The following is a 14,083-nucleotide window of genomic DNA, read 5'->3' on the forward strand; positions in this document are numbered from 1 at the left end:
ACACTGCGCATGCTGCTGCCGTCTGCTTCAGCCTCTACCGGGAGGGCTGCCGGTGGTGCCTGGCATGCTGCGGGTCACTGCCAGAGCTTCAGGCGGGATTCCCGGACTCATGGACTAGCCCTTTCTGGTGGCCTGCTTCCTCCCTCACCCCCAGATGCAACTCAGAACCCCCAAACTCTAGGGTGAGCCGCCGAGACACCCGAGAAGCGCTGGCTCTCCAGAGGCCCTTCACATACCACCCTGCCTCCAACTATCCTCGATGCCCTTCCCGGCCTTTCCGATAACAGGCCCCAAATCAAATAGTCTCTTATGAGAGAGAACGAAAACGTTCATGATAGATGGGAAATATTTAAAATCGTACTCAAAGTCTAATTTTTACAGAAATACAATGCACTCTGTAAAACATTAGGATGGCCAGACTCATGGGTGACGTTTAATGTAACTCTTGGAAATTCCATTAAGCATGTCAGATTTGCACAACAGAAGAAAAGAACTTGCCAAAATCCTCTTTGGTCTTCCTACTAGTTCCAACTGAGCAGCTAAATATGCAAAGCTTTGCCTAGCAGAAACTGATGGAAATGGGCCAGTTAAAAACAGACATTACAACCACCAGACATTACCCAACCTCTACTCTAGTCTCCTCATTTTACAGATGACTCAACTGAGGCCTGGAAAAGGAGATCCTGACTTCACACAAGTGGCAGGGTCAGGGCTTGAAAGAAGATCTGCTGATACCCATTACAACTACTGGTTAGTTGCTGGGCCTTGTGCCTAACTCCTCCCAGGAGGCACTGCGCTGCTAGATATTTAGCCTTGACTCATAATCATTAGTAGAGCTGCCTTACTTTCAGAACTCCTTCCCTGCAGAGCAGACCCTGGGAAATGGCAAATCGTCCATCCCACAAACCTCACTTTGGGGAGGGCACCCATGCTGTTCCGGTGACAAGGCAGATGGAGTGACTCAGGGAGACAGGAGGGAATGAGGGGGTGGGGGCAGAGAAAAAAACATACTGCTACCAGCTGGTACTGGAAAGAAAGAGAGAGGGGGAGAAAGAGAAAGAGAGCGAGAGAGAGTAAGAGAGGGAGTAAGAGAGGAGGAAGTGAGGGAAGGAGGAAGAGAGGGAAGGAGGAAGAAAGAAAGTGAAATAAGTACTAATTGAACCTCATATACATTCAATGAAATCCCTCCAGAATGAAATATCTTTTTAAAAAATAAACTTGGGGCTGGGTGCGGTGGCTCATGCCTGTAATCCCAGGACTTTGGGAGGCAGAGGCAGATGGATCACTTGAGGTCAGGAATTCGAGACCAGCCTGGCTAACGTGGCAAAACCCTGTCTCTACTAAAAATGCAAAAATTAGCCGGGCATGATGGCGGGCACCTGTAATCCCAGCTACTTGAGAGGCTGAGGCACAAGAATCCCTTGAAGCCAGGAGGTGGAGACTGCAGTGAGCCTAGATCACGCCACTGCACTCCAGCTGGGTGACAGAGCGAGACTCCATCTCAAAAATAAATAAATAAATAATAAACTTGGCTCAGGAGCAGAATTGGAGATGGTAGGGTATCCCTGGCAATGGGCTGGTAGTAATGGTGGCAGAGGACAAAGGCAGATTACCTTCTGGGGATATGGCAGTGGAAAGGATTGGCTAAGAGGAAAACCATAGGTTTAGAGCTTTCAGAGACCAGTCGATCATGTAGTTGTAGCCAGGACAATGCAATCAAAGAGGTACTACCCAGGCCATTCTTGACTGATCAGAAGAATTGTAGGTGCCCCCAACTCTCACCAACTTCACGGGCAACACAAAAATAAAACTGCCATTGCTAGAACTTTTGTTGTTGAGAGACATCAGTAACCCTCTACCTAGACAGGAGGATTCTTCCATATATTCTGGAAACTTTTCACTTGGGATCTGAGCATTTTTCCCTGCCTTCTCCATTCTGTAAGAAAATAAGAAAGATATATTTGGTTCACAAAAAGGAAATGCAAATAGACTATAAAGGGATAAGAGGATGTCCAAACTCATTAGTAATCATGAAATACAAATTACAGCAATAAATGAAGTGCCATTTTCATCCATCAGTTTAGCAAACATTAAAGACAAATAATATCCAGTGTTGCCAGGGACAGGAAGAAGACACTGTGTACACTGTTGGTGAGAGTGTAACTTGGTATAACATTTTTGTAGGGCAATTTGACATTATCTATCATAATTTCACACAGTAATCCAATTTCTATGAAGAAAGATCCTTCAAGAATAATCACAGATGTGCACGAATTTCTATGTGCATATATAACATAATCTACTGGTTTTTATCCCAGGAATGCAAGATTGATTTAATATATGAAAATAAATTGATGTAATACAGCACACAAATATAATAAACAAAAACCAGCAGTCATTTTAACAGACGTAGAAAAAGCATTTGACAAAATCAAACCCTTTTCATGATAAAAACAAAACAAAACAAAACATTTATAACAAACTCAGAATATAAAGAAACCTCCTCAATCTGATAAAGGGCATTTACCAAAACCCCACATCTAACATCATATCAATGGTGAAAGACTGTCTGCTCTCATCACTTCTATTAAACATTGTACCGGAGGTTCCAGCCAGAAAAATTAGGGAAGAAAATGTAATAAAAGGCATCCAGATTGGAAAGGATGAAGTAAAACTATCCCTATTCACCAATGGCATACTCTTGTATAAGAAAACCATATGGGAATCCACTAAAAAACTATTCAAACTAATGAATAAGTTCTATCAAAGTGAAGAACACAAGATGAACATGAAAAAATCAATTGGGCAGGCACCGTGGCTCATGCCTGTAATCCCAGCACTTTGGGAGGCTGAGACAGGTAGATCACTTGAGTGCAGGAGCTCAAGACCAGCCTGGGCTACATGGTGAAATCCTGTATCTATAAAAAATACAAAAATTAGCCAAGCATGGTGCTCCACACCTGTGGTCACAGCTACTCAGGTGGCTGAAGTAGGACAATCACCTGAGCCCAGGAGTTTGAGACTGCAGTGAGCTATAATCACACCACTGCACTCCAGCCTGGGCAACAGAGTAAGATCTTGTCTCAAAAAAAATTATATTTCTATACATTTGCAGTGAACAATTTAAATACCAAATCAAGAAAACAATCCTATTTTTTGATAACACCAAAAATAATAAAATCCTTTGGTATAAATTGAACCAAGAAGGTATAAGACATGTACACTGAAAAGTACAAAATATTGCTGAATTAAATTAAAGACAAATAAGTGGAAATACATCCCATGTTCATGGATCCAAACATTTAATATTATTAAGATGGCAACACTCCCCAAAGCAATCTATAGATTGAACACAATCACTATCAAAATCTCAGCTGGTCTTTTTTGCAGAAATTGACAAGCTGATCCTAAAATTCACATGGACATGCAAGGGATCCAGAATGGCCAAAGTGATTTTGAAAATGAAGAACAAAGTTGAAGGACTCATACCTTCTGCTTTTAAAACTTACTACATAGCTACATTAATCAATTCAATGGAGGAATTGGTTAATGTTGTATTTTCAACAAATGGTACTGAAACAACTGGATATGCATATGCAAAAGAATGAATTTGGACCCCTATCTCCTACCATATACAAAAATTAACTCAAAATAGATCAAAGACCTTAATGTAAAACTATATTATTCTTAGAAGAAAACAGGAAAAAAATTCAAGACATTTAATTACAAAAGAGTTTCTTAGATATGACAACAAAAGCCCAAGTAACAAAAGAGATGAATTTGACTTCATCAAAATTAAAAGTTTTTGGACAGGCAATAACAAATGCTGGAGAGGATGTGGAGAAAAGGGAACCCTCATACACTGCTGGTGGGAACGTAAATTAGTACAACCATCATGGACAGTTTGGAGGGGCCTCAAAAAACTGAAAATTGAACTACCATATGATCCAGCAATCCCACTGCTGGGTATGTTACTCAAAAGAAAGGAAATCAGTATATGGAAGAGATAACGGCGATCCTGTGTTTGTTACAGCACTGTTCACAAATTAAATTTGGAAGCAACCTAAGTGTCCACCAACAAATGAATGGATAAAGAAAATGTGGTATGTATACACAATGGAGTACTATTCAGCCACAAAGAAGAATGAGAATCAGTCATTTGCAACAACATAGATGGAACTGAAGGTCATTATGTTAAGTGAAATAAGCCAGGTACAGAAAGACAAACATCACATGTCCTCACTTATTTGTGGGATCTAAAAATCAAAACAATTGAACTAATGGACATAGAGAGTAGAAGACAGGTTGCCAGAGACTGAGAAGTGTAGTGGGGAAGGAGGCAGGGATGGTTAATGGGTACAAAAAAATGAAAAAAAAAAAAAAAGAATCAATGAATAAGGCCTACTATTTGATAGCACAACAGGGTGACTATAGTCAATAATAATTGTACATATTAAAATAACTTAGAGAGTGTAATTGAATTGTTTGTAACACAAAGGACAAATGCTTGAGAGTATGGATACCCCATCCTCCATGATGGAATTATTACACATTGCATGCCTGTATCACAACACTTCATGTACCCCACACATATATACACCTGCTATGTACCCACAAAAATTGAAAATAAAAAACAAAAATGTCTAATTAATACACTTTTATGGGGCAGGCATAGTGGCTAACGCCTGTAATCCCAGCCTTTTGGGAGGCTGAGGCAGGTGGATCATTTGAGGCCAGGAGAGCTTGGCCAACATGGCAACACCCCATCTCTACTTAAAAATACAAAAATTAGTCAGGCATAGTCACAGGCGCCTGTAATTCCAGCTACTTGGGAGGCTGAGGCATGAGAATCACTTGAACCTAAGAGGCCAAAGTTGCCGTGAGCCGAGATTGTGCCACTGCACTCCAGCCTGGGCGACAGAGCGAGACTCCTTCTCAAACAAACAGACAACAACAACAAAAAAATTGTGTTACAAAGGACACTATCAAGAAGATGGTGGGGTGCTTCAGAGAGCGCTTTGTTCCCAGATGTCTCAGCAGACTTTCCTGATCAGTTACTAAATGTGTGATCCTCTAAAGACCCTACGACATTGTAGCCATATGAGAACACACAGATGGAGGTCACTTGGAGAAGACAACTGGCCACCCAGAGGACCAGAAGGCAACAGCTTTTTTAATGTGGTCACCATGCCTCAGAGCCCAATACTCAATTTGTCGGTATGGTGCTGCATCTGCGGCTCCATTTTTCTGCATTTTCAAGCTGACAATTTCAAGCCAGTATTCTTTCTTTAGATAAATAATAGTGTGTTCTAAGCAACAATCAAGTCCTGCTCTTCTTGCTTTTTGTACATCTACAGTTTTATAGAGTCAACAAAAAATCCATTAGGTATGTCCTATGCCAGGCACTGTGCCAGGCACTTTGGGCCTGAGAGAGACTCTATCCAGTGACATTTGCAAATATTTATGTTTAGGTCTGTCTTCCAGCTACCTGGAAGCTTGAGACAAGATGATGAGTCTTCTTGGCTGCTTTATGCTCCCCAGCTCAGCTTTTGGTCTCATTCCTTATGTACTGATTATTAGACTTCTTTCTGGGTTCTAGGAGTGCCTTGATATGGCTCCTATATATCCCTTACAAGAATAATTTTGCACACAGCAATGCAAAGAACATTACCTAGTAATAACACCACAGAAAACAGCTATTGTGCATGCCTTATGTGCAGTGCTATATTAAGTGCCTTGGATGTATTATCTCATTTGATCCTTAAAACAATCATATACAGCAGATATTATTAATGTCTCCATTATACAGATAAGGAAAAAGGAGCATAGAGAGGTCAAGTAACTTTCCCAGAGTTATGCAGCCAGTAATTGACCAAGCCAAGATTCTAATCTAGGTCTGTCAAACTAGAGAAGGCATGTGCTTAACCACGATGCCAGATATTGCCTCATTACAATATTCATATAATGTTCAGGTCAGCAAGAATTATCAAAAAGAGATAAAAATGTTTCCAGTGTCTCTTATTTAAGAAGAGAGAAAATTAAGACATACATTTTAGAAATATTTCTATCTTGTGCTCACTTCAGCAGCCCATATACTAAAATTGGAATGAGATAGAGAATATTTGTATGGCCCCTGCACGAGAATAACACAAAAATTTGTGAAGTGTCCCATAAAAAAATAAAAGTAATAAACATAACTTTAAAAAAATATTTCTATTCAAAGTGGAAGAATATTTTAAGCATTGGTGCTTAAAGGAGTAAGCGTTAGTTATCAGAAAAATCCTGAACAATGCCTAACCTGGAAGGTATTTCTGTATCATCCAGTATTCTTAGAACTGCAAAGAAGCCCGGCAAACCTTCCGGCAGCTTTAGAATGCAGAAATCATTGGCAACTTCACCATGTTTTTATTTGAAAAAAAAAAAAATACCATGGTATTGGCCAGGTGCGGTGGCTCATGCCTGTAATCCCAGCATTTTGGGAGGCCGAGGCAGGCAGATCACTTGAGGTCAGGAGCTTGAGATCAGCCTGGCTAACATGGTGAAACTCTGTCTCTACTAAAAATACAAAAATTAGCCGGGTATATGCCTGTAATCCCAGCTACTTGAGAGGCTGAGGCACGAGAATCGCTTGAGCCCAGGAGGCAGAGGTTGCAGTGAGCGGAGATGAAACCACTGCACTCCAGACTGGGTGACAGAGCAAAACTCTGTCTCCCAAAAAAAAAAAAAAAAAAAAAAAAGGAAAATATCTCAGCATTTATTAAAGAAAAATTTTAAATTTCCTGAAGAGTCTGGACCATAATAGAAAAAGAGAAAATTCCATAGTAGACATTATTCTATAAGGGATATAAAGTGGTTGCCCATCACACCAACCTCAAAAGTCACAGACTCAGACCCACACATAAACAGCGAGAGAGAAAGAAACAGAGATTGAGAGAGAGGGTACAAATTGGGCAATAGGGGAAAGTGGAATAAAATATTCTGAGTCAGATATAACCTGGCCCTAGGGCTAACTTTAGGAAAAATGGTGAAGGAAGCAAAGTTTATCTGGGGCAAAGCTACCAGTATTGCTAATAATAATATCTACCACGCTGAGAATACTTACTACATTCCACGCACTCTTCTGGGGCCTTTTCATATATTTGAATTCATTGAAACGTCACATGATTCCATTGGACATTCAAAGAAAAATTGGTACCAATCCTACTAAAACTATTCCAAAAGACAGAGAAAGAGAGAATCCTCCCTAAGTCATTCTATGAAGCCAGTATTACCCTCAGACCAAAACCAGAAGAGGACATAACAAAAAAGAAAACTACAGACCGGTACACCTGATGAACACAGATGTAAAAATTCTCAACAAAATACTAGCTAACTGAATCCAATAGCATATCAAAAAGATAATACACAATGATCAAATGGGTTTCTTACCAGGGATGCAGGCTTGGTTTAACACATGCAACACATGTGATACACCACATAAACAGAATTAAAAACAAAAATCACATGATCATCTCAATAGATGCAGAAAAAGCATTTGACAAAATCCAGCATCCCTTTATGATTAAAACCCTCCACAAAATCAGCATAGAAGGGACATACCTTAAGGTAATAAAAGCCATCTATGACAAACCCACAGCCAACATTATACTGAACAGGGAAAATATGAGAGCATTCTTCCTGAGAACTGGAACTAGATAAGGATGCCCCCTTTCACCATTTCTGTTCAACATAGTCCTGGAAGTCCTAGCCAGAGCAATCAGACAAAAGAAAGAAATAAGGGGCATCCAAATCGGTAAAGAGGAAGTCAAACTCTCACTGCTTGCTGATGATATGATCGTATACCTAGAAAACCTTAAAGACACATCCAAAAAGCTCCTGGATCTGAAAAATGAATTCAGTAAAGTTTCAGGATACAAAATCAATATGTCAGTAACACTACTATACACCAACAGCAACCAAGCTGAGAATCAAATCAAGAACTCAACCACTTTTACAACAGCTGCAAAAAAAAGAATATACTTAGGCATATACCTAACCCAGGAGGTAAAAAAATCTCTACAAGGAAAACTACAAAACACTGCTGAAAGAAATCATAGATGACACAAACAAATGGAAACACATCCCATGCTCATGGATGGGTAGAATCAATATTGTGAAAAAGACCATACTGCTAAAAACAATCTACAAATTCAATGCAACTCCCATCAAAATACCATAATCATTCTTGACAGAACTAGAAAAAACAATACTAAAATTCATATGAAACCCAAAAAGAACACACATAGCCAAAGCAAGATTAAGCAAAAAGAACAAATCTAGAAGCATCACATGACCCGACTTCAAACTATACTACAAGCCTATAGTTACCAAAACAGCATGGTAGTGGTATAAAAATAGGCACATAAACCAATGAGACAGAATAGAGAACCCAGAAATAAAGCCCAATACTTACAGCCAACTGGTCTTTGACAAAGCAAACAAAAACATAAAGCGGGGAGACGACACCCTAATCAACAAATGGTGCTGGGATAATTGGCAAGCCACATGTAGGAGAACGAACCTGGATCCTCATCTCTCACCTCATCTCTTATCTCTCACCTCTCTACAAAAATCAACTCAAGATGGATAAAGGACTTAAATCTAAGACCTGAAACCATAAAAATTCTAGAAGGTAACATTGGAAAAACTCTTCTAGATATTGGCTTAGGCAAAGAGTTCATGACCAAGAACTCAAAAACAAAGGCAACGAAAACAAAGATAAATAGATGGGACCTAATTAAACTAAAAAGTTCCTGCACAGCAAAAGAAATAATCAGCAAAGCAAACAGAAAACTCACAATGTGGGAGAAAATATTCACAAACTATGCATCTGACAAAGGTCTAATATCCAAAATCGACAAGGAACTCAAACAAATCAGCAAAACTAAATAAATAAATAAATAATAAAAATAAACAAATAGGCTGGGTATGGTGGCTCATGCCTGTAATCCCAGCACTTTGGGAGACCGAGATGGGTGGATCACCTGAGGTCAGGAGTTTGAGACCAGCCTGGCCAACATGGTGAAACCCTGTCTCTACTAACAACACAAAAATTAGCCGGATGTGGTGGCGGGCGCTTGTGATCCCAGCTACTCAGGAGGCTGAGGCAGGAGAATCGCTGGAACTGGGGAGGTGGAGGTTGCAGTGAGCCAAGATCACACCACTGCACTCCAGCTTGGGCAACAGAGTGAGACTCAGTCTCAAAATATAATAATAATAATAATAATCCCATCAAAAAGTGGGCTAAGACATGAATAGACAGTTCTCAAAGAACATATACAAATGGCCAAGAAACATATGAAAAAATGCTCAACATCACTAAGCATCAGAAATGCAAATCAAAACCACAAGGAGATATCACCTCACTCCTGCAGAAATGGCCACAATTAAAAAACTAAAAAATATTAGATGTTGGCATGAATGTGGTGAAAAGGAAACAATTCTACACTGCAGGTGGAAATGTAAACTAGTACAACCACTATGGAAAACCTTAAGTATGAAGATTCCTTAAAGAAGTAAAAGTAGAACTACCATTTGATCCAGCAATCCTACTACTGAGCATCTACCCAGAGGAAAAGAAGTCATTATATGAAAAAGACACTTGCACACACATATTTATAGCAGCACAATTTGTAATTGCAAAGTTATGGACCCAGCCTAAATGCCCATCAGCCAACAAGTGGATAAAGGAAAGGTAATATATATATACATACACACACATACACACACACACACACACACACACACACCATGGAATACTACTCAGCCATAAGAAGGAACAAAATAATGGCATTCGTAACAACCTGGATGGAGGTGGAGACCATTATTCTAAGGGAAGTAACTCAGGAATGGAAAACCAAACAACATATGTTATCACTTATAAGGGGAGCTAAGCTATGAGGATGCAAAAGCCTAAGAATGATATGATGGACTCTGGGGACTCAGGGGGAAGGGTGGGAGTGGGGTGAGGGATAAAAGACTCTACATTGGGTACAGTGTACACTGCTCAAGTGATGGATGCACCAAAATCTCAGAAATCACCACTAAGTAACTTATCCATGTAACCAAACACCACCTACCTGTTCCCCCCAAACTATTGAAATAATATTTTTACAAAAGGTCACACTAATCCTAAGAGTTAGGTGCCACTATTATTCCCATTTTGTAGGTCGGGAGACTGAGGCCTAGAGTCATAGTTAAGTAACATGCCCAAGGTCACAAAGCTGCTAGTAAGAGAGAACTGAGATTTGAACCCAAGAAGTTTAGCACTAGAGTCAATGCTTAAACCACAACTATTTGTCCACAGATAATATGACTAAAGCTAATCTATTAATATAGAGTACTACTTCTGTCCCAAGGCCCTATGTTAAGGACTGTACATAAATTATCTCATAGATCTTATGAGGTTGGAGCTCTTGGCCCTAAATTATTACACAGTCTCTTTCTGTCACTCAGACTAGAGTGCAGTGGTGAGATCACAGCTCACTGCAACCTCCGCCTCTCGGGTTCAAGCGATCATCCCACCTCAGCCTCCCGAGTAGCTGGGACTACAGGCACACGCCACCATGCCTGGCTAATTTTTGTATTTTTTGTAGAGTCACCATTTCACCATACTGTCCAGGCTGGTCTCGAACTCCTGGGCTATAGCAATCCTTCTGCCTTGGCCTAGGATTAAAGGCATGAGCCACCATGCCCAGCCTTATTTGATTCTTAAAGCAATCCCATGAGTTGGCTATTAGCATGTCCATTTTACAGATAAAAATAATGAAGCACAGTGAAGTTAAGCAACTTGATGCACATGTGGAAGTATCAACTCCCTTTCAGCAACACTTCCTATACACACTGTAGGGATCCATATAATATAAAATAATGCAACAAAATTTACTACACAATTTCTACCTCAGAGCCAAGTTCTCTCAGCTTTTCAAGGCCTCTGTTCTAAAGTGTTAATGGGAAGGAGTAACAATGGCCTTTCCTCTTTTCTCAACTTGGGAAGATTACAGTGACCCTCTCCAACAGTCAGTGGCCTGCTTTTGGTTCCCCCTTAGTAGGGGAACACACCCACACAAGCTCTGTCACTGGAAGCCTGTTTACAGGGCTTGGATGCTGTATATAAAAGACATCATTGTTTGAGTTTTGATTTTGTTTTGTTTTGCTTGGAACTGGTTTCTGGAAAAGACAGACTAGCAATCCATTACTGGGGACCACCAGTCTGCTACCTCTGTTTAACTCAGTGGCCAATGACAGTGAAAATAAACCAAGTACTTTTACTACCAATCTTGATTAGCAGAGCAAAAAAAACAATAACAACAGGGAAGGCACCCGGGGTAGGCTTACTTCCACTTGGAGGGTTGCACATCCTTTCAGAAAGTCATTGATGTTGTTGATGCAGTCAGCTTCAGTTTGGGGATCTAGACAAAACTAGAGGAACACAGTGAAATGTCACTTGGAGATTGTCATCCCATGCCAAGCAAAGTATATTCATCATTTGCTGATAACTAGAGAAAGCAGGCTTCTTAAGGTGTGGGGCAACACTGCTGTCAATCCAGGAAGAGAAATAACCACTGAAGGAAGTGATGCAAAAATCTAAACGGTCGATCTTTGTTTCAAATGTCACCAAACCTTTAGTGGCAAGTCATGTCTACTTACAAGCTTTCTCTCATGCCTTCTATTCCAGTGTGCTGATGGCAAATTAGGGAGACCAAGACAGTTTTTTTAGCTTAGTTCTTGCTTTCAAGAAAGGAAGCAATCCCTGGTACCTCTCTCTCTCCTCGCTTCCCCCTGATAATTTAATAAAATTATATTTCCCCTTGGCTGTTCTCTACATTGGATCCCATTTCTTTACATTTTATCACTATGTAATCACTCTTTCTCAAGTGTAAGAAACTATAAGTAAATTTATTTGCTCAATAAAAATACAAACTGGTCCATGCAGGCAAAAGTGATATACTCACAGTCCATGATGACCTTAAGAAAGTAAATGTAAAATTGTACCTTTAAGCTACTTAAAGTGCCTACTTAAGAAATTATCTATTCTTGTGATCATGGGTTTCCAGCTATTAAAAATCTTGAATTGTTTTAAAGAGAGTAAAGTTAGTTTCACTTTGAACGCACATTGCATTCGAAACATATATCTGGTTTCTATTGCTTTTACAAACTTTATGTGACATTTTGAATTATTACTCTTAGTTGCTATATAGTCTCTCCTTCAATGGATTTTTGTAAAACGAAATCTACACTGATTTTAGTCAAACTGCCAAAAAACACCACCAAGATCTGTTATAAATCATTCTATTTTTCCACAGACTCATAAGTACCCCAAGTTCAAAACATGTCCTCGGTACACAAGGAGATGTAACATGCATCTCCACGATAGAGCAAGCTTGTGATATGAGTGTTCTCCTTGTCCCCTATTGCCGGTAGTGTCACAGGTTTTCCCTATACTACAATTTGGGGGCCAATTACTAAAGAACAACATTTCATTTTCTTACATTTTCAAACTACAAAAACAGTAAGAAAAAATGTCTAACTCTTAGAAAAATATTAAAGTAGGAGACTCCCACGGCCTGGGAAATAGAAAAATCTCAAGAGTTATATGATTGCTACTCTCTGGTGATAAGCAATCCCAAAGAGACTACGAATTTCCCTTACCTTTTCCACAGAGCCGGGCATGAGTCTGTTGATCAGTTTGCACAGAACTACCCCATTTTTCAGCGAGGACTTTAAAAACTCCTCCGGATCACAGATGGTCTTTTTAGGGGAATCTAAAACTCCCAAAGATATAAGCCATGTCACGATTTGTTCTTCTGGATTCATTACTGAGGACAGTACACTCCAAACAGCACTCTGGGGCAGCTGCAAGGACTAAGCCACATCCGCGATTGCATCTGCTGTTGTCTTCCTTTTTATGAGTTCTCTTCGGGTGCTTGCAGAGCAAAGGTTTAAAGCAACTTTTCTCAAACAACAGCGGAACCCACTCAAAATACAGGATTTTAAAACCACAGAGATCACGGTCCAAGACGTGGAAACAGATAAGAATTAACCTAACAATCCTGGATAACACTGGTTTTTCCTTTTCAAAACCTGTAAAACAAACTCATTAGGATAAAAAAAGAAGAAGAAAAACACATGCACACGCGCATACACACACACACACACACGCACACAGAGTGCGAGAAGTTATAAGGGAAGAAAGTGAGAAGGATGCTGGGGAGGGAGGAGAGACAAGCAAGCAAGTGCTTTGGGAAACAGAGGTGAGCCAGCACTTCAGGGGACCTTGGAAATGAGACACTCATGGGCCAGTCTGGGAAAACACTGTCAATAAATAGTCTAGCCCCAGTGAAAATCTGGCTTCTGTTAGGAGGACGATGCCAACTGGCTCTTAGGTCAGACAGATCTGAGCCTCATGGGGAGATACGCTGGCACAACAGGGCTCAAAGAAGGTAGGCAGAAAATTCTTCCAAGAAATAACCGGATGTCCTCATACTATCTCCCAGAGATGGTGTGTCACGATGATTCCTTGCAAAACACGTTGAGTTGCATGGTGACAACGTGCCAAGCAAACGAAGATTGTGCCTGCTGCCAGCCATCACTGTGTATAAGCAGAAGCTAGAAGAATGGCATTTTACTTTGCAGCCAAAAAGCTATGTTTAGGGAAATAGGCTAAGGATAACATCTGACATCCTGTTTACTTGCATTCTTTAGCAATTCTTTTTCTGGACCTGGTTCCACTACATAATCCAGCTGCAGTACCCTAAGCAAAGGCTCAGACTCAGTCACATAAGTGGGTAAAATACATTTGAAAAAATAGAATGTTTGAGAACAAAAGAGCACTTGTCCTCTATCTACACTACAATGTGGAAGATTCATATTTCCCCAACAAAAAAACACTTTGCACTCAAAATACTGCTCTGAAAAAAAAAAAAAAAAAAAAAAAAAAGTCTATAACAAGAGATCTTCATCATTCTCAAACATTTTCAGAACCACTTGAAATAGGCATACTATTGGGAAATGTATGATAAGGCCAACTTTAATAGTATAACTC

The 14,083-nt window shown here is 39.9% G+C and overlaps 1 protein-coding gene and 1 non-coding gene across 16 annotated transcripts in view; one reads left to right on the forward strand and one right to left on the reverse strand.

Annotated features, from left to right (window-relative positions):
- ARHGEF6 (Rac/Cdc42 guanine nucleotide exchange factor 6) overlaps nt 1–12,948 on the reverse strand; it is a 119,297-nt gene extending 106,349 nt beyond the window's left edge. For 11 of the 15 annotated variants that reach the window (XM_015128294.3, XM_077987423.1, XM_077987422.1 and 8 more), the window contains exons 1-2: nt 12,691–12,918; nt 11,377–11,460 (exon numbers count right to left, since the gene is read on the reverse strand). In XM_015128294.3, the coding sequence (XP_014983780.1) occupies nt 11,377–11,460; nt 12,691–12,855 (249 nt within the window). In that variant the 5' untranslated portion in view covers nt 12,856–12,918. Of the gene's footprint in view, nt 1–11,376; nt 11,461–12,690 lie in introns of all 15 variants that reach the window. The other 4 variants (XM_077987426.1, XM_077987424.1, XM_077987425.1 and 1 more) reach the window with 2 other exon arrangements.
- LOC114675188 (U6 spliceosomal RNA) lies at nt 6,072–6,178 on the forward strand. Its single transcript, XR_003726283.1, has one exon. It is a non-coding gene; the product is annotated as a U6 spliceosomal RNA (small nuclear RNA).
- Nucleotides 12,949–14,083: the final 1,135 nt, after the last annotated feature.

This window comes from Macaca mulatta, chromosome X (assembly GCF_049350105.2).
Source record: "Macaca mulatta isolate MMU2019108-1 chromosome X, T2T-MMU8v2.0, whole genome shotgun sequence".
Taxonomy (NCBI): Eukaryota; Metazoa; Chordata; class Mammalia; order Primates; family Cercopithecidae; genus Macaca; species Macaca mulatta.